The sequence below is a fragment of the Macaca mulatta genome, chromosome 20 (assembly GCF_049350105.2).
Source record: "Macaca mulatta isolate MMU2019108-1 chromosome 20, T2T-MMU8v2.0, whole genome shotgun sequence".
Lineage (NCBI taxonomy): Eukaryota > Metazoa > Chordata > Mammalia > Primates > Cercopithecidae > Macaca > Macaca mulatta.
In genome coordinates, this window is record NC_133425.1 from 5,080,018 (window position 1) to 5,104,796 (window position 24,779).

General features: G+C 45.7%; 1 protein-coding gene and 1 long non-coding RNA gene across 3 annotated transcripts in view; one reads left to right on the top strand and one right to left on the bottom strand.

The window, feature by feature from the left end:
- The window catches only part of CREBBP (CREB binding protein), a 157,978-nt gene extending 133,677 nt beyond the window's left edge, over positions 1–24,301 (bottom strand). The window contains exon 1 of one of the 2 annotated variants that reach the window (XM_015125407.3): positions 23,416–24,301. In XM_015125407.3, the coding sequence (XP_014980893.1) occupies positions 23,416–23,500 (85 nt within the window). In that variant the 5' untranslated portion in view covers positions 23,501–24,301. 2 annotated transcript variants of the gene reach the window in all.
- Positions 1,854–20,768, top strand: LOC144337880 (uncharacterized). Its single transcript, XR_013411515.1, has 2 exons — positions 1,854–1,913; positions 19,951–20,768. It is a non-coding gene; the product is annotated as an uncharacterized LOC144337880 (long non-coding RNA).
- Positions 24,302–24,779: the final 478 nt, after the last annotated feature.

Genomic DNA, 24,779 nt, shown 5'->3' on the forward strand with positions numbered 1-24,779 from the left:
CTGGGATTACAGGCTTGAGCCACCGCGCCCAGCCAGGTGTGGCTTTTTAAAAGACAAGATAGGGGCACACATAGTCGTACCATCACCCTTCTATTCATCACTGTCACCACATTTTCATATTCCCTAGTTCAAAAAAACTGACAAAGGGGAGTGAAGGAGGCAGGCCAGGATATTGCAACACAGCACAGCTTTGCTTTCTACACACCAAAGTGTCCCAACACTTGGCTTGAGCAAGAGCAATCTGTATCATCGGAAGTTCCTAAGGTTCAGGATTGACAGCGATCCAGTCCCAGGTAAGCTCTCTTCTCTCTGACCGTCACCAGGGGCCCAGGAGAACGCAAAGCAAAGGAGACTGTGGGCACCCTGAACCCAGGGTGTTTGCACCTCAAGGGAGACTTCCCCAGCCAATGTCAAATAGCAAACACTGCCTGTCATACTTTCATAGCTACGGACAGGAATTTTCTCTTTTGGAGCTTCCTGGCTGCCAACCAGGAGTCTACCCCTTTCATTAAGCTGAAATGAGAGTAAAGAGAGGCTACACACTTCCCATTTCTATCACACTCATACAAGGCTGGGAAGACCCAGTGAGGAATGAGGAAAATAATAGGGACTTAGGAAGGAGAAAGTTACAGCCAAACTCAGGCAGCCTCAGGAAAGACAAGCTGTTTACCAAGCAAGGAAGAGAGACATTCACTTCTATACTCGGAAACCCAAGTCGGCAGTCCGCACACACAGACTGTCAGATGGGGATCACTCCTAAACACTGAAAGACAAATGGGACCCACATCTGTTCCAGGATCCATTCTTAATAATCATGATCAGAAATCAGCATTTCACCTTAAGTAAGGAATGAACTATTAGAATCAAACCCCAGGCGGGTGGCTAAATCAATCTGTGCAGCCAATAACATTTGAAAACAGTCTCATCTGAAAAAAATGTCAAAGGCATCAGCCAAAGTATCCACAAAACACACCTTTCTTCAGGTTTTCTATAGTCTCTTCTTTCCTAATACCTTATTTTTTTCTTCAAATTCCACTTGGAGTCCCAAATTATTTGTACGGACAGGACTGGTTTATCACACCTTCTCCTGGAAATAAGAACTATTTTATGCTCCTACAGACATAATGCATTAAAATTATGCTAACAACTTCACGTTATAACGCGTGAGGCTGTAAGCTCCCTGAAAGCAGGGATCCTGTCTTGCTTATCTACTCAGTGCCTAGCATAAAATGTTTCGTATGTACTAGGCACTCAATAAACCCACGTCTGAGTGCACGAATTATAGAGGATACACAGTATCAACAAGCTGCCTGTCAAGTCAAAGATATAAAGCAGTAATCTTAAGTAATCTTAACGTTTACTACTACTTTCTGAAAACAGAAACAATAAAGAGGTCTCTAGAAATATTACACTAACTCATCTTTCTCTTTAAGACTTTTTCCTATTGCCCTCTTTACCTTTTAGGGGACCACCCAAGTATATTTCAGTCTTTGACTACAAACTCAGCATCAATGAACCCCAACCCTAGAACTGATACACAGAGTAAATGGCATAATGTGGAATGAGCAACAGTAGTGTGAGAAATAAGCAAGTAAGAGTTCAGATGCTGTTTTGTGATGTGTTCATATTTCTCTGCTTTCCCTCCCACACATATTTTATCTTCCTCACCCACTCCTAATTTCTCTCTCACATCCCTATTTCCTGTGAAAAAGGTCTCCTTTCTTTAGATTTTTTTTTCATGGTTTCTTTAGATTGTCTTTTGCATTACTTTTGTAATACCGTGAATATGTATTTGGTCTTCCACCCTGTCTCTGGCATACCACTCCTAAAATCCTGGGACTCTCCAAAGCAGGTTTTTTTTTTTTTGGTTTCGTTTTTTTTTTTTTTTTTTTGGCTCTGTCGCCTAGACTGGAGTGCAGTGGCAAGATCTTGGCTCACTGTAGCCTCTACTTCCCGGATTCAAATGATTCTCCCGCCTCAGCCTCCCAAGTAGCTAGGATTACAGGCGCATACCATCACGCCCGGCTAATTTTTTGTATTTTTAGTAGAGACAGGGTTTCACCACGTTGGTCAGGCTGGTCTAGAACTCCCAATCTCAGGTGATCCACCCGCCTCAGCCTCACAAAGTGCTAGGATTACAGGTGTGAGCCACGACACCCAGCCAGTAATGTCTTTCTGTATGCTCACGAATTGACTGATGGCTGGCAGCCCCTAGATAGCTTCGGATGGGAGCTGGTCACCAGGAAGACCAAGGCATGACTGATTAGAGGACTGGGACTTTCAGCCCATCCTTAATTTCCCAGGAAGGGAGAAATGTTAAATTAAGCTGATAACCAACGGCCACTGGTTTATCAATCATGCCTATGTAATGAAGCCTCCATAAAAACCCAAAAGTAGAGGGTTCAGAGAGCTTCCAGATAGCTGAACACATGGAGGTTCCTGAAGAGTGGCATACCTGGAGGGGGGCAAAAAAGCTACATGGCCCTCTCACATGCCTTGCCCTATCACCTGATATTCAGTGGTATCCTTCTTAATATCTTTTACGATAAAAAAAAAAACCCGTAAACATGTTTCCTTGAGCTCTGTCAACTGCTCTAGCAAATTAATTGAACCCAAGGAGGGGCCTGTGGGAACCCTATTTATAGCCAATCAGAAGCACAGGTAAAACAACTTGGGGCTTGTAAACGGCAGGGGGCGGGAGCAGTCTTGGGGACTGAGCCCTCAACCGGGTGATCTGACACCATCTACATGTCAGCTGGTGCCTGCTGCAGTACCAAGTGCTTACTCAGTGTATGTGTGTGGCTGGGGGAACCTCCACAAATCTGGTCCCAGAAGTGTTCTGTATTGACTGTTGACACTGAATATAGAAATAAATGAGTATAGGAGAAACCTGATTTTTCCCTACATCCTCAGACTTGTACTACAACCCTGACTACTCAAATGCTTCTATTAAATCTTTCAAAAGTTACACATTTTTATTCACCTATTTACCTACCCTCGAAAAACTTCCAAAAGGAATTTTTTCTTAAGAGATGGGGTCTGTGCTGCCCAGACTGGAGTGCAGTGGTCATTCACAAGTGTGATCACGGTTCAATGCAGCTTCAAACTCCTAAACTCCTGGACTCAGACAATCCTCCTGCCTCAGCCTCCCAAGTAGCCAAGACTGCTGGCATGTGCCACTGTGGCTCCAAAAAAAATTTTTAATTTCTAAATTAACACTAGACACAGGAAGAGGTAATGCATATGTTACTTAGCTCAATTTAGCCAATCCACAATGTATAGATATTTCAAAACATCATGTTGTATATTATAAATACATGCAATTTTTATTTGTTAATTAAAATTTGAAGGAAAAAATCTACATACAAAAAACTTGATCCAGCAAGGGCAAAGCATCCTGAAAAAGTTCACATCTAAAGATGAGGAATCTAGAGAGTGGTGGAAGGATTCACAGCATTATTATTATTGTTCAATGACCTGGAGGCCACACTAGGCTCTCGGTGTGTTTACTGATCTCTTACTAATTAGACACTACGGACACAGGAAGTGCAGTCTGGTGTAGTGAGAAAAGTACTCAACCAAGCCCTGGTTCAGATCACAGCTGTCATCACGGCTACTGCCTCCCTGTATACTGCTCCTTAGCTCTAAAATGGAAGGACAGTTGGGTGCAGTGGCTCACGCCTATAATCCCAGCACTTTGGGAGGCCAAGACGGGTGCATCACCTATGGTCAGGAGTTCGAAACCAGCCTAGCCAACATGGTGAAACCCCATCTCTACTAAAAATACTAAAAAATACAAAAAATTAGCTGGGCATGGTGGCAGGTGCCTATAATCCCAGCTACTCAGGAAGCTGAGGCAGGAGAATCACCGGGAGGTGGAGGTTGCAGTGAGCCAAGATTGCGCCACTGCACTCCAGCCTGGGCAACAAGGGCAAAACTCTGTCTCAAATAACATAACATAACATAACATAACATAACATAACATAACATAACAAAATAAAATAAAATAAAATAAAATGGAAGGACAGTAGCATCTGCTTCACAGGATCGTTGATCAAAGAATTAAACCATACAGCATTTAGCACTGAGCCTGGCATGCAGTAATGACTCAAAAAATATTAGTCATTATTATCACTGTCCCAAGCCCACCTCCCAAGGCACCTACGAGGGCTGAACCAGCCAAAGCCTGTAAGAACCTGGCCCCACAGGGCTGGTACAGAGCAGGCGCTCAACAGTCACTACTTATCAATGGTAGTGACTTGCTAATAAACTCAACCCTGGTGATCTCTGGCAATTCTAGTAGAATTAAAGGTTACTTTGCTTTGAAAGTTCTTGGGGATTATACAAAAAAATATATAACGGAATAACTCTCCATACCAAAAAAGAAAAAAAAGGAAAGAGAAAAGCTGTTTTATTAATATTTATGCCATCGTAAGTAATTTTTATCTAGGCATTTAAACAAGTTCCCAAAAGACATCTAACTTTTTTTCTTTTTTTACAATGACTATTAGGAAATAATTAAAGCAACCTCCTTCTAAAATCTTCTGTAATTCAGGCTTCTTTTATGCAAACACACCAACCCCTAATTAGAACAGAATAATGAGGTTGTACTTCACTCTCAACAGTGATCTTATCTTGACTAAGTCTTGCCCCTCCTCAGAATCAGTGATCTGCTGAAGAGCCAGGGAGCTTGGCTGGCAGCCCCCACCCTCCAGAAGGAAGCAAGTCACTGCAAGTCACTGCTCAGCGGCCCTCACTCAGTGCAGGATTGGCTGGTTTGAGACTAGAATAGAAGTCGGCCTCCCCAGAGGACCGTACTCTAATTCAGGAAGACAGCCCATGGACACCAAGTCACAAACTTAAACTGATTAACACGTATGTCATATTTTACAGCCAAGTGGAATAAGGTAGTGAACAAAAGTAGGAAAGGCTTCAAATAAGAGGCAAATTCTGAGCAGAACTTTAGAGGGAAAGGACACTAAGAAAAGACAATTCCAAAGAGACAGAGACAGAAGACAGCAAGGCAGGCAGGCAGAGCTGGCTGCTCTGGTGTGGGGAGCTTCAAGGGAAAAACTCCAAGATGGCAGGAACCCCAGGGTAGGTACGAGTTCCATACAGTGGGAAGGGCCTCACTACGGTAGGCAGTCCTGCTCTGTCGCCCAGGCTGGAGTGCAGTGACACAATCTTGCGTCATTAAATTTAGGTTTAATAAACTGAATTGTCTTAAAGCCCTCAAGACAGCACTTAACATTTATACTAGAGCCTAGAATTCGGGTTTTCTTGTTTTCCTGTCATATGCTGTGTTTTGTATGATGAACAATATTTAAGTGGACATTAACAATGATCTTCCCCAAGGAGTCCATTCATCATATAGTACATTCTAGTGAAGTTCTTCCTACTGTATCAGATCCACATATCTACCAAAGTGAGGCCCTTCCCACTGTATCGAATTCGTAGCTATTGAGGGGCTCCTGCCATCTTGAAGTTTTTCCCTTGAAGCTCTCCACGGCAGAGCAGCCAGCTTTGCCTGCCTGCCTGCCTTGCTGTCTTCTGTTCCTGCCTCTTTGGAATTGTCTTTTCTTAGTGTCCTTTCCCTCTAAAGCTCTGTTCAATGTTTGCCTCTTATTTGAAAGTTAAATTACAGGATATTCTTCATGTCACAGAAGGGTCCATCCAGGGGGACTCTTTTAGATGGAAACCTGCCTAGTAAGTACATTTAATATGGAAACATCATGAACTTCAAAATTTGAAGGTAGGGGAAAGAAATCAAGCTACGGCATTAGGTTAAACTAACTGAAATAAAAATTACAGAACCTTAGAAACTGTGATGTAAATCAGAAGGGAAATATCTGATTTATCAAAAGCACTTAATACAATTTTCAAGAATGCTACCTGGAAAAGGTAAAATCTACTTTGTGTAATTGATTATAAAATTTTAGCTTTTTTATTCATTCTCAAATGCACTTCATGGGGTATCAGGTATCAAAAACATCCTGCTTCGCTGAATGATTGCTATTTACCTTCCATTTAAAGAACCCAAGCAAGACAGGGCCAGGCACAGTAGCTCATGCCTGTAATTCCAGTATTTTAGGAAGCCCAGGTGGGCAGATGACCTGAGGTCAGGAGAACAAGACCAGCCTGGCCAACATGGTAAAACCTCATCTCTACTAAAAATACAAAAATCAGCCAGGCGTGATGGTGGGTGCCTGTAATCCTAGTTACCTGGGAGGGTGACACCGGAGAATTGCTGAACTCGGGAGGCAGAGGCTACCGTAAGCCGAGCTCATGCCACTGCACTCCAGCCTGGGTGACAGAGCAAGATTCTGTCTCAAAAAAAAAAAAAACCCAAGACAGTCCTTATTCAAAGTTCTTTGTCACCTGGGACCCTAAACTGTCCTGGAAATGCAGCCAGTCTATTTTTATTTGGTGCACTTATAAGTCACAGGAAAGTGCCATCCCCAGACAGCCAAGACAATGTTAGTTTCCTCAACATGGTTTGCGTGCTGCCTCTCTCAGCCCTGAAGGGTGGGTACAAGGGTGGAACAGAAGGTGGCTGTCATAGCAGCCAGCTCCCACCAGAACACAGTAATGACCTAGCAGCCCCTGCACATTAGCCCAATTATCTGGGACAGGAGAGCAAAAAGGGGTTGACTGCTGACCACCACCAGAGCTGAGGGGGGCACCAGACCCCGGAGAGGTGCTATAGTCAGCCGCCTGTCCACCCTGCTTACAGGGGGAGGATTCTCCAGCCAAGAATAGTTCTGGAGGAGGAAGAATGTTGGGGCCGAGCTAGGATCTAGCCTTTGCAGAAGCAGCCCCAGACCCCAGATTCCCAACCACCTCAGACTCCCCAGCCATACCATAAGATTAAGCAAACGGACATCCAGAGACCAGGTCCTCTGCCCCAAATGCTGTGAGATGTAGCTGGCAGGCGGCAACAAGAAGTCAAGAAAGGGGGAAAGAGCATATTCCAGACGTGAAAGTAGACTTGGAAGTGCCAATTCCATGTACAACGAACACGTGGAGGCGTGCGGGCTATTTGAGAGCCACAAACAGAAAATGAATGTCTTATGTCCAAAAAGTATGCCAGGACCAGATATAGTGGCTCACGCCTGTAATCCCGACACTTTGGGAAGCCGACGCGGGTGAACTGCTTATGTCCAGGAGTTCAAGACCAGTCTGGACAACATAGCAAAACCTGGTCTCTATAAAAAAAAAAAGTACAAAAATTAGCCAGGCATGGTGGTACGTGCCTGTAGTCCTAGCTGCTCACGAGGCTGAGATGAGAGAATTGCTTGAGCCTGGGAGATGGAGGCTGCAGTGAGCCCAGATCACCTCACTGCACTCCAGCTTGGGTGACAGTGAGACCCTGACTCAAAATAATAATAATAAGGTACACCATAAAATGAGAGAATTCAGAAACAACTAAGAAGCACAACATGGAGAATCACAAGCTGAAGAACAACCTTAGTGTTACTCATCACAGATTATGCTGATAAAGAGTATTTGTGGCTGGGCACGGTGGTTCAAACCTGTAATCCCAGCACTGTGGGAGGCCAAGGCAGGCAGGTCACCTGAGGTCAGGCGTTCGAGACCAGCCTGGCCAACATGGCAAAACCCCTCCTCTACTAAAAATGCAAAAATTAGCGGGGCATGGTAGCACATGCCTGTAATCCCAGGAGGCTGAGGCACCAGAATCACCTGAACCCAACAGGCGGAGGCTGCAGTGAGCCAAGATCATGCCAACGCACTCCAGCCTAGGCAACAGAGCAAGACTCCATCTCAAAAAAAGAATATCTGCAACATATCTAACAATGTATATACTGAGAATATATATGTGCTGCTTTTCACATTTTTTTTTTTTCTGAGATGGACTCTTGTTTTGTCGCCCAGGCTGGAGTGCAGTGGCAAGATCTCGGCTCACTGCAACCTCCACCTACCGGGTTCAGGCCATCCTCCTGCTTCAGCTTCCCAAGTAGCTGGGACTACAGGCACACGCCACCGTGCCCAGCTAATTTTTTTTGTATTTTCAGTAGAGACAGGGTTTCACCGTGTTAGCCAGGATGGTCTCGATCTCCTGACCTCGTGATCCGTCTGCCTCAGCCTCCCAAGGTGCTGGGATTAGAGGCATGAGCCACTGCGCCCGGCCTGCTTTTCACATTTTAAGACTCTACCAACACACAGGCTCTTGAAGGAAAATCTGCTATGATCAAAACTATAAATGCATATGCCTTTTAACCACTAATTCCATCTCTATGAATCTGTTCCATAGATTTGCTTGCCTGCATAACTTTACAAGGCTATTCATTAAAGCTCTGTTTGTGAGAAGACAAGACTGGAAATAACCTAAATGTCGATCAGTGGGGACAGGATTAAAGCAATTATGGCACAGCTCACATAATGGAATGGTAGGCAACTATAAGAAGACAATAAAGGTATGCAGCCATGTGTACACTATGCTACCTCAGTTAAGAAGAAAAAGGCAGGAAAGGGGAAGAGAGAACTATGAGACAACAGTGTCTGCCTGAATGCAGATAAACCCTGGAAGACAGCACTACTTCCAGTGGTTACCTGGCAGGAACTAGGTGGAAGGTGGCTCTCTCTACAAGTTTTGTCCTCTGAGTTTTCTGAGCCATGTGAACGAACTACTAGTTTAAGTAATTAAAGAAACTACTTTTTTTTTTGAGATGGGAGTCGATCTGCTCCTCAGGCTGAAGTGCAGTGGTGCAACCTCAGCTCACTGCAACCTCCACCTCCTGGGTTCAAGCAATTCTGCTGCCTCAGCCTCCTAAGTGGCTGGGACTCAGGTGCACGCCACCATGCCCAGCTAATTTTTATATTTTAGTAGAGACGGGGTTTCACCACGTTGGCCAGGATGATCTCAATATCCTGACCTCATGATCCACCCACCTCAGCCTCCCAAAGTGCAGGGATTACAGGCATGAGCCACAGCACCCGGCCAAGAAACTGATTTTTTTAAGGCACCCCCACTGGAGGTGTACTGGTCCAGGTGATTAACTTCAGCACCAGGTGATAACACCTGGAATGGTTCCCGGTGCTCCAGTTTCCAGTTAGAGTGTTTATGATTTGAGGATAAAATCTGAAATGGGCTTACTATTAGTTTAAAGTGTATTTAGTGTACAAATAAGCTTAAAAGGCTAGAAAAGAAGGGCACTTTAAAGAAGAACTTTTCAAAAGTAAGTATTTTTTTCTAAAGGGATGTGACAATCGACATGTAACATTTTGTACCCAATGTTCACATAGGGAAATCTGACATTATTTCAAAATACTCAAAAATTAGTTGGCTGTCAGGTCTTGTGGCTTCTAGCAAATCAATGAAGAAACCTCTAATATAAAAATGATGCTAAAAATGGAGCTTGTGACAAAGGACGTGATGATCAGATGCCACACTAAAACAGTCACATTTTCCTATCTCTGGATGGCACCTCTTAGGGGTAATTTGTACTTTGTTCAAATAATTCTCATTACAGGTCTAAAGGTTTTGCAACACGAATTAACCAAAACTTTGCTTGTCACCATTTAACAGATTATCCTAATCACAAATATAAAAATAAAACAATACAAAAACATATATACCCCCAAAATATGTTTTGTTTTGAATTTGTTTTTAACTAGTTTTTCTTTTTTCAGTATGAAAGTAATACATTTATGGTTTTTTGCTTTAAAAAAAAAAACTCAGAAGAAAATGAAAAACAGCCCCCAAAACATCCCTAGCTCAACCCCGAAAAACAATTTCTAGAAATTTCCTTCTAGAAATTTCCTATATACACCATTAGCATATCTCTTTCTACCCCTAAAAGAGATCTAATTATCATTTTTGCTCTCAATCCTTTGTTTACTGATTCTCAATCTTGTCTTCGCTCCTAAGTACCCATCACTCTCCCTCAACTGGATCTGCAATGCCAGGGAACTCAGCTACTCTTCTGATGGAGCTTCACTGATTTTACCCTTTCTTTTCTAAAGGATTTCTGAGTCATACTCAGTGTTTTACAATCTCTACATTAATTAACTAAATTAATGAAAAAGTCTGGAGTTAATGAGAATGTTCTTAGAAGTCCTACCAATCAAGAAACTGTATCTGCTTGGCGTTGAAATAGGTTGCTAACCCACAGATACTTCTATTTCAAATACTAAGTAAGGTAGGTAATAAAAACCAGAAATTTTAAGAATCGATTCCAGGAATTGAGAGACAATAAACACAACTGCTGTGTGAGCTGGCTGCATGACATGCATTTTGATGACAATAACAAAACCTCTAATATTCTTTGAGATGACATGGATTTAAAAAAAAAAAAAAACTTTAAGCCCAGGCAATATAGCAAGACCCTGTCTCTACAAAAATAAAAATAAAAAATTATCTGGGCTTGGTGGTGCATGCCTGTAGTCCAAGCTACTATAGAGGCTCAAGTGGGAGGATGGCTTGAGCCTAGGAGTTTGAGGCTACAGTGAACTATATATAATCTCACCACTGCACTCCAGCCTAAGTGACAGACAGAGCAAGACTCTGTCTCAAACAAAAAACAAGAAAACTTCAATTATTCCTATTTATATAATATAGTGAAAACATTAAAATTGTTTTGTGTTATCTATCTAAGTGCAGCACCAAAACATTTTACCATTAAAAAAGAAGACTTAATTAAAAGAAAGCCTGGGCCAAGCACAGTGGCTCACATCTGTAATCCTTAAACTTTGGGAGGCTGAGGTGGAAGGACTGCTTGAGCCCAGGAGCTCAAGACCAGCCTAGGCAACATAGGAAGACCCCATATCTCTACTAAAAAAAAAAAAAAAAAATTAGCCAGGCATAGTGGCATGCACCTGTCATCCTAGCTACTTGGGAGGCTGAGGTGGGATTGCTTGAGTCCAGAAGGTGGACACTGCAGTGAGCTGTGATCACATAACTGCACACCAGCCTGGTGGACAGAGTGAGACCCTGTCTCAAAATAAATAAAAATAAATTAAAAAAAAAAAATAGAACAGGCCGGGCGCGGTGGCTCAAGCCTGTAATCCCAGCGCTTTGGGAGGCCGAGATGGGCGGATCATAAGGTCAGGAGGTCGAGACCATCCTGGCTAACACGGCGAAACCCCATCTCTACTAAAAAAAAAAACACAAAAAATTAGCCGGGCGAGGTGGCGGCGCCTGTGGTCCCAGCTACTCGGGAGGCTGAGGCAGGAGAATGGCGTGAACCCGGGAGGCGGAGCTTGCAGTGAGCTGAGATCTGGCCACTGCACTCCAGCCTGGGCGACAGAGCGAGACTCCGTCTCAAAAAAAAAAAAAAAAAAAAGAACAAAGCCTGCATTTCTAATACTAACATTTCCAACAGCTCTGAGATGCGTTATCAGTCTGAAAGGCACTGATAGTAGAATAACATATAATGGGCTACTTAGGGCAAAAAGAGTAAGAAGAGACCATATTTGCCTGGCTACGCACAGTACATCTCTAGATTATGTAAGAAACAGCTAACACTGGTTGCCTATGACCAGTGACACCAGAATCAGAGAGGTGGAAGGGTTTTCACCAATTACTCTGCTTTTTTGGAATTCTGAACCATATGAATATATTATCTACTGAAAAGAACTTAAAAAAACTTTTAAAAGAAAATTGTACAAAAATTTCCTAACATCTTAAATAAAAACACTAGCTCCAGTTCTTAAGCTGCTTTCCATGGGGCCCTTTTCCTCCCAAAAATGGGGCTCAGGAGGGGAAAGCATTGTCTACTCTCCCTACAGACCTGAGCTTGGATGAAAAAATACACCTTGGAAAAAGCTAATCTAAACTTCTGGAAAATAAATCACAAGAGTTCCCCCAATTACTCCAGACATGGGTTTTTTTAAAACTTAATTGTGTTTTATAAGCCCTAAAAAAAAAATAAACTGGATTCATTGGTCTGACATTCAAGGCCCTTGGTGACGTTACCTCGCCTTCAGATGCCGAAGCTGAAGCTCTACTCACCCTCAATGAGCTCCGGTGTCCTTCCTCCAACAAGCCTCCCTGACCACCCAGCCTGAGGCATCCACTTCCTTCCAGTCAGACATCGAGCTCGGTGTGAAATGCTATAGGCAATGGTGGGCACCACGGAACTGCTCACCCACACCACACAACTCAGAGTTCCCTGAGGACAGAAGCAGCTTCTGCCACCACTGTTATCACCACAGGTGATACACATAAAATGTGCTTAAATATTTGCTGAATAAAAGAATGAAGTGGTAGGAGTCAAGACAGGATCCCAGGCCCAACCAACCCCTGCAGGGCAGAACCACACCTTTAGTCTCCACCCTCTCAGAAGCAAAACCATGAGGCCTCCTAAATTCTGGTAGCCCAGTGAATATAACCCAAAAACTGTCACAAGAGTCAGTCCTCCATGCCTGCTATGTGTGCTGTTCCCTCCCGCCTGGAACAGTACTATCTGCTGTCTCCTATTCACCCTCAGGTGTCAGTGCTAACGTCACAGCCCCCGGGGACTTCCAATACCCTTCAAAACAGGCTCAAACCCTGTCTGGTGCCCCAGTCAGTGCACAGTATGTCCCCTCCAAGGTCACACCTGACTGCGGTTACCTGTCCAGTATCCATCACCACCCATGAGGGCAGAGACGGGGCCTGTCACGTCCCCACTGGATCGCTAGGGCCTACACCACAGCATAACAAATATTTTCTAAATTAGTGAATAATCCTGAAGAGCGTGACCTAAGCCATGAATATTTTTGAAGGAGTCTTTCATCATTTGTTTTTTTGGAGTCTTGCATCTTTAAAAAATGATCGTTTTAAAGGAACTTTGTCATAAATATCTAGGTGATACATATCTTAAAGAAAACTCTAGACAAACAGGATAAGTAAACGTACTTACAGTTGTGCAGTCCAATACCGTAGCGACTAACCATATGTGGCTATCTTCATTTACTTAAATCAAATAACATTTAAAATTCAGTTCCTAAGTCACACTAATCACAATTCAAGTACTCAACAGCCACACATGGCTCGCGGTTCCAGTACCATGTCATACAGATACAACATAGAGCCACCCTCCCAAAAAGGACCACTGGACAGCGCTGGCTTGGAGGGCATCCTGAGAACAAAGGCATCCCAGAAAAAGGAAACATCTCAATCCACCCTCTTCCTGCTGGGAAAGAATCCATTCTCCCCTAAGTTTCAGTGACTGAGAAAGCCATCAGTGAAAGCAAAACACTTGATTCTCTCGCCATCATTCAAATGATTCCCTCAGAGACTTTTCAACAGAAGTTCAACTATGGGCAGGTGTGCTCTTCAAACAAAAACCGATTCCCACGGTAGTAGAGGAACAACCACAATGACACAGAAAATCTATCAATATTTTATGTCTTTCTGTTATTTTCAATAAATGTGACTTACTGAATATGTAAATCAGATTTAAGTAAAGATATCCACAAATTAGGGGAAAAATTCTTTGTCCACCACGGGGTAACTTTTACTTATAAAAAAAAAATAATCACACCGAATCTAGGAGAACAGTAAAACAGTAACCTCCATTTAAAGAATTTCCTATTATGAATCTGCAGGAAGAGAAAAGTCTTACAGTACAGCACAGAGCTGAATCTGTTCCTTTCAAGATCTGTGTAGCTGAGCCCGGGAGGAAATTGAGTTTCACTGGTATTCCTTCTGACCAAACTGGACAGTGATCCCAAGGCCATTTTCTCTCCAACTCTGTTTTCAATAAAATACTATGTTTATAATTTCTCTGCATTCACTTTTCCCTTTTCTCTAAGTCCTAATCTAAATCAAGCCCTTGTTCTGAAGCAATAACTAGAAACACAGTTCCATTTAATTAAGAGTTCAATTTTCCAATAAAGAACAGTTGAACTGCAAACACAGACGCAGTAAAATGAGTCAAACGATTACCCATTTTGTAAGATTCTCGAATCTTAGCTCTTAATTCATTTTCTTACAAACTGGTTCCCAAACTGCACTAGAGCTGGTACTGGAAGCCAAATAGGTAGGGGCAGAAGCTTCCCATGTACTCAGTAAGAAGCCTCCTGATTCTGGGTCAGGCTACATCATCTCCGTCCTCACTGGCCCAAGAGGTAGGTAACGGCTCATGTTTTCCCATACAATTAAACAATAATAACAGCTGCCTCAACCTGCTATATGCCAGGCACCCTAGTAGCCCAATGTACCAAGCTAATCATAGTAAGCAGAAACAGAGCCAGGCACAGTGACTCCATCCCACACCAGTAATCCCAGCTACTCAGGAGGCTGAGGCAGGAGGACTGCTGGAGGCTGGGAGTTCAAGACCAGCTTGGGCAAGCAAGACCCCAATGGAAAGAAGAAGAGTAGAGTACAGTAGAGAAGAGAAAAGAAAGAAAAGAAAAAAGAGAAAAGAAAAGAAAGAAGGAAAGAAGGGAGGGAGGAAAAGAAAAGAAAGACGGAAAGGATGGAAGGAAGGAAGGAAGGAAGGAAGGGGAGAAGAGAAGAGAAATGGAATATTGCAGGGTAAAAAGTCCCTTTTAGGCCAGGCGCGGTGGCTCAAGCCTGTAATCCCAGCACTTTGGGAGGCCGAGACGGGCGGATCACGAGGTCAGGAGATCGAGACCATACTGGCTAACACGGTGAAACCCTGTCTCTACTAAAAAATACAAAAAACTAGCCGGGCGAGGTGGCGGGCGCCTGTAGTCCCAGCTACTCCGGAGGCTGAGGCAGGAGAATGGCATAAACCCGGGAGGCGGAGCTTGCAGTGAGCTGAGATCCGGCCACTGCACTCCAGCCTGGGCAACAGAGCGAGACTCCGTCTCGAAAAAAAAAAAAAAAAAAAAAAAAGTCCCTTTTAGAGATCTCCCTCTCTGTGTGTCTCTCTCTCACACACACATACACCCCACCCTGCAAAACTCAAATGTGATGTCACCAGTCCAAGTCACAGCGTTGATGAGCTGGGAGCTGGGACTCAAGAGTCCACTCTGAGCAGGAGCCAGAGCTCCCTCCTCAGCACTACACTGACCGCCTCCCAGTATAAAAAGCTCTGACATTTCCTTCAACTGTGACTCACGGTTAGAAGGTTCTACTTTTAATCAGGTGACAAATACTCAAAATATTTTAATCCAAAGCAAATGGGTCAAACTCGTAGAGTCCATAATTGTCTAAGCAAACCCTAATTACCTGATAAATTTCTATAGCTCCTGAATGTCCTCATTCAGTTTGTAATCAAATACCCAAATCTCCTTATTTAAATGTTGTACAAGCCTTCTCTACAGGTTATCATAGAGAATAGTGACTTATTTTTCTATTTCACTGGTTATTTTAACCATAAAGTTAAAACATGTTTAGGTGGTGCAGTTTTAATAAGAAAAATCCAACCTAGGGGGAGGAGAAGCAGCTTCTGAATTATAAAAAGATTTGCTTTACAACAGAATTGTACAACTCCAGCTAGTTTTCTCTCCTTATCACGGATTATTCAAATTTGAAAGGTTGAATTAGGTGCAACTGGAAGATACACCTACTGTATACAGCATAGTACAGGCATATTAGAAAGGCAAATTAAGACATTTTCAAACAACAGCAGACAGGACACCTAGAAATGGGAAAGTAAAGTCAGATTTAATCATGTAGAATTATTTTCCCCATTAGATTTTACTATTCTTAGCCATGGTTCAACTAAACAGTCTTTTGATTAATGGAAATGAAACACGGGGGAAAATGTCACACGGGATAATATCCAAATCTTTCTTAAGGGTAAGTTTTAAAAGGAATTCAACTTTTGGAGACAGAGCTCAAAAATAGCCTTGCTTCCTAAATTTAGAACCAGAAAACACCCTAAAGGCAGTATTTTAAATACAGCCACAGTCACTGCCTATACTGTCTAGGAAATTAATAAAAAAAAACTTTAAAAAGAGAGGGGCCACTTTTGTTTACTTCCGTGCCTTTCACACAGCCTTCCCCAATTTGATTTGTGTGCCCATGCTCAAATCTCTTCAAGTCCTGACCACTCCAGGACGCCCCAGGGACTCTGCTCGTGGCCTATTGTGGCACCCCTGTCAGCAGAGCACAGCCCCAGGCAAAGGAGAACAGGCAAAAGCCCCCACAGGCACTGCTCCCAAGGCTTACATTTCTGCATCAAAGACTCAGGCAATGGGAGAATTTTCCTGAAAGCCAAGTTTGAGACTGACTGGGAAGAGTAGCATCCTTTTCCAGTTAAAGCAAGGAGTGTATCTGGAGGGATGCACTGCAAGGAAAAGGCCTCAGAGAGGACTAAAGGGAACGCTGGGCACATGTGCTAAAAAGCAGATGGCATGGCCAGGAGTTTCAGAGCTTAGGAGAGACTGTCTGGGGACAACCAGAAGACGACTCAGATGCAAGCAAGCCATGGGCCTACAACGATACCCCAGGAAACAAACTGTCATGGTCAGGGTGCTTTCCCCAACAGCCAGGAACGCATGGAAAACAGGCAGGCTTCCCCAACTCCTGGCTCTGTGCTGACTCAGCAGGAGGGCTGTCACAGGAGCCCAGGGCTCCTCAACCATGCCAGGGCCTGCCTCCCACTGGGGCATGCAGCCCTGGACTTCCGCACACGGGGACACTCAGGAAACAGGGGAGGGAGCAAATGAAGACTTATTCAGATCACCCTTTCTGGTTCCAGAGTTTTGGCACTTAACTGCATTTCTGTATTCTTTCCTTAAGTTTTGCCTCGAGGTTTCATCTTGTCAAGATGGTTCTAAGTTACTCACAGGCATCTATCTATCACAATCCTGTGTACACTGCTACTGCTTAACAGGTACCTCAAGATAAATTACACACAGTAAAGAAACAGAATCACATACTTGTCTGCTGCTTAATCAGTCCATGAAATATGCTTCAAAATTATCAATTTTCAGTGTACATCCTGATCTGATTTAAAAGAAAAATTTCGGAACACACGACACCATTTAAGTTCTCCTAATTTTAAAATTTCATGGCCATCATATTCCTATTTTAAAAATACAATAAAAAATGGAGACAGAGTCAATGGTATAGATGACAGAATTCCCGGCTATGTATGTGTTACACTACCACACGCGTGCCTGCACACTGGTTTCTGGGGATATGAGCACATGGCTTCTGTCCTTTCCAGAACTGCTGAGAAACAGGTCTTGGTCCAATCAGACTAGCACTCCCAGTAAGTCCTAGGACTATACGGTATAACAACGTCCTTGGTTAACGCCAGTGTCAGTTCTCATTGAGCGCAGATGTCAGACATACATCATCTCAGGCCACCCTCATAACCACCCTGAGATGGGAATTGTTATTATCTCCATGTTACAGATGAGGAGACTTTGAGCTCAGAGAGCTGATATAACTTGCCCCAAACATGCTCTGGCCCCAGCACTCCTAAGGCCAGCTGGTTTGGTGACCGGGTGGGATACCATGGGTATGGAACTTGGATTACGGAAGCAAATAACAGACCCAACTTGAAGATAGGTGGCAATTTGCTTAAAAGTGAAATCTTAACAAGAAAATGATGAGAACTTTAAGGGACAAATACCATATAACTCTTTCACCAATTCCCTCAAATATTTCCTGAGGGCCTACTAGCTGTCAGGCGCTGTCCCTGGGGAGGGAAGCACTGGGAAAAGGGCTGTAGAAAGGCTCTAGAGTTCTTGCTGACTCTCACCTTCTGGTGTCACAGGAAGGGGAGGAAGCCTAGAGCCTGAGACGACAAAGAGGGATGAGAAATACCATGTGGGCCACCGGGGTCAACACAAAGCAAAAGAACAAAGAAAAATGCAGAGGGTCACCTGACTTTCTGATAAACTCGTCTGATTTTAAATCAAGTCATCCATAGAACAAAAAAGACAGAGGGAGAGGACCCTGCTAAGCTCTGAAGTGCTCCAAGACAGGAGACCCGTGCAAGCCTGCTGCTCACCTGGGCTCTCTTGGCTCCACTTCATGCAGCTGGGGAAACTTGCCCTGCTGCTGTTGTCCTTAAAGCTGTCTCTGCAGCCGTGGCAGGCCAGTGCTCCCCAAGGGGTGCTCAGAGAATTAAGTCCCACGTTATATCAGAGTCACCAAATTGCAGCCCATGGGTCAAGTCCTCAGACACCAGTCTTTACAACTAAAGTTTTACTGGAACACAGCCATGGCCACTCGAATATGGCTACTTTCTTGCTGAAATGGCAGCCTTAAGTAGTTGTAACAAGAGACCTTATGGCTCACAAAGCCACACACGTGCTCTCTGGCCCTTTACAGAGAAAGTCTGCGGACCCATAAATAGGCTAAAAAGAGTTCTAGGGTCAAACAGGATTGAAAGTGGTCCAACTGCAGCCCCTCGCTCACAGTGCCCCATCAGCACACCAAGGCTCTGGGAAAGTCCGCAGTCAGATTCCTCAGCTACAACCAACCGCATCTGAGCACAAACCCTTTGTTGAGAAACACCTCTTAGCATGCCCTCTAGTTTCTTGGAATACATGTGAAGAGCTGATTTGAGTGAGGTAAAGAGGGGTGCCCTCACCAATGGGACCCCAAAAACTAAACTGACAAGCTTTTGCAATCTTCAGAAACTCACAATAAGGTACATTTCATCTTAACTAAAGTAAGACACATTTTGGCAAAATCATTTTCCTGTTTTCAAATACATCAAGTAAAAACACAAGCAATTATGGACCCCCCAAGTAATCACATACTTTGTCACACAATTACAATGCACAACTTAGAAGCTGTGAAAACACAGGCTACTAATCTAAGCATCAACTTCCAACTGCAGGACTCAGTCTCTTTGTAAGTTATGTTCAATTCCGTTTACAGAATCAAATCTGAATGTTCAGCCAGGAGCCACTTTCCATCTTCTGAAGGCCCTCTAAGGTGCCCTGCACATGACTTGTCCTTGCCTACCTTCATCCCTGAGGACCTCTGAATGGGGTCACCGCTGTCACCCCTCTGTTATTCAAAAGTGAAGCACGGTCATGAAACGTCCTAGCCCTAAAGGTCTCTATGACAACTTTTATTCCTATTTAGACAGAACTCACTGATGGGGTAACATAACTGTTTCTCATTCTCCCTGAGGTAAACAGGAACATGAGCCCACACACTTCATGCTGAGGATAACACCAGAACCAGAGGGAAAAGGGGGAGCCCCTAACCCAGAGGAAGAATACACTCCTGGCTGCCCCCACCACAGGTGGTTACAAATCTACCCCCTAGTGACCTCATTTCGGTGGGAGAGGGCCGCTACTGAAACTTACCAAGCATGGGAGGTTCCTGGGTCCTCAGTTCAAGTAAGTGCATTGTTACAGATAGAGACTTAGAAAACAAATACACAGAACCATTGACTTTAACAATCTAGGTTGGATCTGGTTTTGACCCTGTATCACCTCTCAAGTCCAGTTCCTCACCTAGAAAATAGCAGTAACAGCATCTTCCCTTCCTCACAGGACGCTGTAAGGAACAAACTGAGGTGATATGGAGAAAAGCACTCTGATACATAATACATACATACCAGACATACATAACAGATCATTTGGTTGACAACTGTATTCGCCATCGCTTTCTTTAAATAAGCTTCCCTATTGCATTTAAAAGGATTCACGTCATAAAATGTAATCAAAACTGCTTAGAGCCACTTATACAGCACAGGATGAAATATAGCTATGTTCAATCTTCAGGATGTAGTTTTTCTTTTCCTTTTTCCCCCAGAGACAGGGTCTCTGTCACCCAGGTCAGAGTGCAGTGGCATGATCACAGCTCACTGCAGCCTCAACTTCCTGGGCTCAAGCGATCCTCCTGCCACAGCCTCCTGAATAGCTGGGATTACAGGATTGTACTATTACACCCAACTAATTTAAATTTCTTTTGTAGAGATAGTGTCTCACTATGTTGCCCAGGCTGGTCTCCAACTCCTGGCCTTAAGCAATCCTCCTGTCTCAGTCTCCCTACGCATTGGGATTATAGACATGAGCTACCACCCTGGTCTGCAATTTCAAAAACTTTAGAAACAGTCTGTTGTGTGCAAATTTTGCAATAAAGCTGACCAAAAAAACCCTAGAAAACAAAAAGCAAAACAAAAATAAAGTCTACTGCTTGCCTGGATATTTGTCTTATACTGTTAAATCATGAATCTCTGCTGTTGAAAGACACAATACACTATTTTAACTTGGATATATTAAATAAAGAAGTTTCCAAAACACCCAACTAACTATATACTGGAAACATGAAGTCCCCACTTTTTGTAAGGGTGCCAAGTAAAGGAAGACCTCATCTATGAGAAAGTGTTAAGGCTTCAACACAATACAAGAAAATGCTACTTTTACATCTGAGGCCATCCAATTCTGTGCCTCTCCGGGGCTGCTGCTTCAGCAGGGTGAAAGGTACTGTTTTTCCTTCTTCCTCTTGCTACCCTCCTTCGCAGCACATTCCCTATTTCTGCATCACATCTGCGTAAGCTTCCCAGCCTTCAGCGACTTCTGTTTGTCATCAGTGGCAGTGACATTTAATTCACTCCGAGGTGCTGCCTGACCTTAGGGAGTGCTGTTTGCAACATCCATGCCCCCGATGAGCAGCACCCTGGCTGAGCAGCTCCCCAGTGTTGGGGGCACTCTTCTCTCAGCTCACTGCTACCCTGCACAGAAACATCTAAGTGACACTGGTGGCCCCACAGGCCAGTCTCTACAGACATGCACTGCAGTCTAAGTAGCTCCTGTTTCTCAGGCTGCCAAGGCCTCCTCCTCCTTTCAATCCCTCAGCTCCCAGACAGAGGTCCCCCTCCCTCAAATTTGATCAAATTTGATCTCATGCACAGAGCACAGACCCTGCTCCCCTAGGCCCAATTTTCCCCTGGGAGCCTCAGAGACACATCCCCTCACTAAAATAAGATTGAGTCTCTCAAGAATGTTATTCTCGGGTCTGTCCCACCTAACTAAATGCCTTCAGTCCTTTGAATGTATTTAATGTAAAAACTCAAGCCATTTATTTGTTTAATATACATCCCTAAGATCTCTGTCCATCTCGTTACTCAATTTCTTAGACTAGTAGTTACACCAGACAAGGTGTCCCTTGTTTTTTTTAGAGACAGCGTCTCACTCAGTCACCCAGACTGGAGTGCAGCAGTGCGATCTCGGCTCACTACAACCTCTGCCTCCCAAGTTCAAGCGATTCTCATGCCTCAGCCTCCCAAGTAGCTGGAATTACAGGTGCATGTCACCATGCCTGGCTATTTTTTTGTATTTTTAGTACAGATGGGGTTTTACCATGTTGGCCAGGCTGCTCTCGAACTCCTGACTTCAAGTTGATCCACCAGCCTCCCCCTCCCAAAGTGCTGGGATTACAGGCATGAGCCATGGCATCCAGCCCCTTGTTTAATGTGCTTGACAATGATCCCTTCCTTGGTCCTCCACACTAACAGACCCTTTCACAATAGTGTGATGGTGATGAATGTGTAACTCAGGACCCAACTTAAGTATGATGTCGACTTTCTACTTTGGATTAAATCAGAGTCATTTAAAGCTGACTTTTGGTCCCACAAAAGAGCCCCTGTGCCTTACAAGGATCAAAACTGGAAAGGAAGAGGGAAAAGCTGGTTAAGTGTGGAAAATCCTTTCTGATCAACTTGTTATTAAGCATCTGATCATCCAATAATGGAAACTACTATGGAAAAAGCTATCCTTCGGGCTCCATCTTGGAAACAGCTGGATGTAAACAGTAGGATAAGCCTTTTTGTTAAGTCTTGTGTTACTGATTGTCCCCCTTTTTAAGACAAAATCTACAACAAATTCATTCAACAATAGCAAAGCTACAAAGCCATCCAGGTTACCAGTTTCAGAAGACAAGCTTCAAAGCTGAACTCGCCTCGTATGACCTACGTCTCACAGAACTGAAGACTACTCAAACACAGCAAGATTAATGAAGCAACTGAGATCTGTTTTGCAGTACAACGGCATTTAAACTATTGTTTCCACATTTCTCACTTCAGTAAGTTCATTTCATAAGATTAATGTCAAACTCAACTTTTATCAGCTAAAAAGAAAAACATTATTAGTGATTTTTACATACCATGAGCATCATTTACTCCTCCCCACTGTTTAAGAAATTTTAACTAGATAAGAATCTCCTTATGATTGATTTTTAAAAATCGTTTTTCACTTCCACATTAATATTAAATGTCTCTTATCATAACTTGATTCCAGGAATTGTATTCAAACTTAAGCCACAAAATTCAAGTTTTGTTTCAACAGCAATAGCAGTTTTTTGAATATGCTAGTGGTCGGTCACAGAACTATTTCCACAAGTTGAACAGCTGTGTCTAGCGCAAATCTGAAGGCAGCAATGTAATTCAATTTGGACTCATTCATTAGAAACTGATTTTCAGATGCTGCCACTGCAAGACTACTGGAGAAATGCAAGCTGCGCTGGAGACGGAATTGTTCGCAGCGGCACAGAAGTTTCTGCTGCAAAGGAGAGAGCTCTAAAAGAGGAAATACAACTAGTTCATGTTACCATGAACCAGCGCAGTAGGACCCAGAATTACTGAATGAATAGAAAACTAAATACTTCTCTTAAGCAGCAATGATTACTTAAGAAAGTTTCCAGGGAAGCTGTTAAATGAGAGGAAACAAACAAAAGATAATTTATTCAGTATCCTGCTACATTTTTTTGAAAAATTGGAATTCCTACATGCCTTAACATAATTTTTTGTACATCTACACTGTGAAAGCAACACAAACTCAAATGGAGATGGCAGCCCAAATGAACTTAAATCTGCTGTTTAACTTTCTTTTGAAGTTACACATGGAAATGAAACACACCACAGCAACTTTAATGACATCTTGCTAACGAAGTTTGGATTTTGAAAAATGGAATGACTAGTTCACTAAAAACAACAACAACAACAACAAAAAAAAAACAAAGAGTTTTGAAAATAAGCACTAAGCATCTTTCCAAGGAACTCACTCATTCCAAGAAACTTCGGTTCTAACTCGCAAGCTGGCGGCTGCTGTGAGTATCCTCTGACTGCAGCCTGATCAATGTGTCGCCAATCCAGAAAATACACTGCGCTACCTTTGGCCGCGATCTTGCTTTCTCTAAGCATCAAAGGTACCCTCCGCTGTCATTCCTCTGGACGGCCACGCGTGTGGACACGGCCGCGGATGGATGCGTAGGACATTACCAAACAAACCCACACACTGCACTTTACTTCTTCCCTCCTGGAGTGCCACTCGGGTCCCCGCGAGGAGGGCTGATCGGGTGCGGGGAGGCCGAGTGCACCGGGCGTGTGCTGCCCAACTCGGGCCCAGTGACAGTCCTGCGACGAACTTCCACCCTCCGGCGCGGGGCGAAGGGAACGGGCTGCGGGGCCTGCTCCGGGCTCCCGGCTCGGTAGGTATCCGCGACCACCACCCCCGGACACTCTCTTTCAGGTGGGGGTGACAGCGCGCCCCGGGCCCCCGCCGCCCCGGACCCCTCCTCACCTGTGCTGTCATTCGCCGAGAAGCCGGGCGAGCTGAGTTTGGCTCGTTTGGGGTTGGGCGGTCCGTCCAGCAAGTTCTCGGCCATTTTCACCTGCTCGCGAAAACAGCCCCGGGAGCGGACGGCCGGGCCGGCGAAGGCCCGGACGGGGGTCGGGGGCCCTGCCGGCTGCGAGGGAGAGCAGCGAGCGCGGCCGCGAGCGGGCGGGCGGGCGCCGAAGGAGAGGGAGGGCGCAGGCCGGGTGGGGGAGGCGGCGGCCAAATCTCAGCCACAGCAACAGCGCCCCGCAGCGCTCACCGCCCGCCCCCGGCCGCCGCCGCCGCCGCCGCCGCCGGCCGCGGCCCCCTCATCCCCTGCCCGCCTCCCGAGCGCGACACTCCGCGGCGGGGGCGCCCCGGCGGCCCGGCCGCCCCCCCGGGCCCGGCTGGCAGCGACGGCGCCCGGCCGGGCGGCTCAGGCAGTCCCCGGGAACATGGTGCCGCCGCCGCCGCCGCCTCGCTCCCCCCCCGCGCCCCACTTAATGAATTCGCTCGCGGCCCGACGACGAGGGGGCTCCGGGCTCCGCTCCCCGCCCGCGGCCCGCCGCCGCCGTGAGGAAAAACAATGCGCCGAGCGGGGTCGCCGCCGCCGCCGCGGCCCCCCCACCCCCCGTTCCGCCGCCGCCGCCGCCGCCGCCGCTGCCGCCGCCGCCGCCGCCGGGCTCCGGGAGGCCGAGCCGAGAGGCGAGCGGGGCCGCCGGGGCGGGCGCCGAGGGCCGGGCGGAGCGGGCCGGCCGGGCGGAGCGGGGTGCGCGGGCGGTTGTGGGGCCCGGGACCGGCGGGGCCGAGTAGATCGCGCTCGAAGCCCCGGTCGGGTCCGCGACAAGATGGCGGCTGTTGATTCCTCAATTAAAAAAAAAAGAAAGTTTTTTTTCTTCTCTTTCCAGAGCCTGAACGGGGAGGGGGTGGGGGCGGGGCACGCCGGTGCGTCACCCCCCCCGCGGCGTCACCACGCACGGCCCCCGCCCCGCCCCCTCCACCTGCGCCGGCCGTGGCGGAAAGAGCCGAGCGTGCTCGGGCCGAAGGGCCGAAGGCCCGAAGGCGCGGCCGCGAAGCGCAGGGCGGCGGGCTGCCGGGCGCGGGCCAGGCCTGCGGGGCGCCCGGGCTCCGGGCTGAGCCGCGGCTTTTGTTCTGATGGCGACGAGGCGGCGAGGGCCGGGGCTCCGGGCCCCAGCGGGCTCCGGGAGCAGCGGCCTGGCCACGGGCTGGGCTCTCCGGCGCGGATTCGACGCCAGCCCGGGCCCGCCCGTCCGGCTGGGGCGGCGCTGCGTGTTCCCAGCTCCTCGCGTCCCTGCCCGATACCCTCCTCGGTGGCGTCGGGCGGGGAC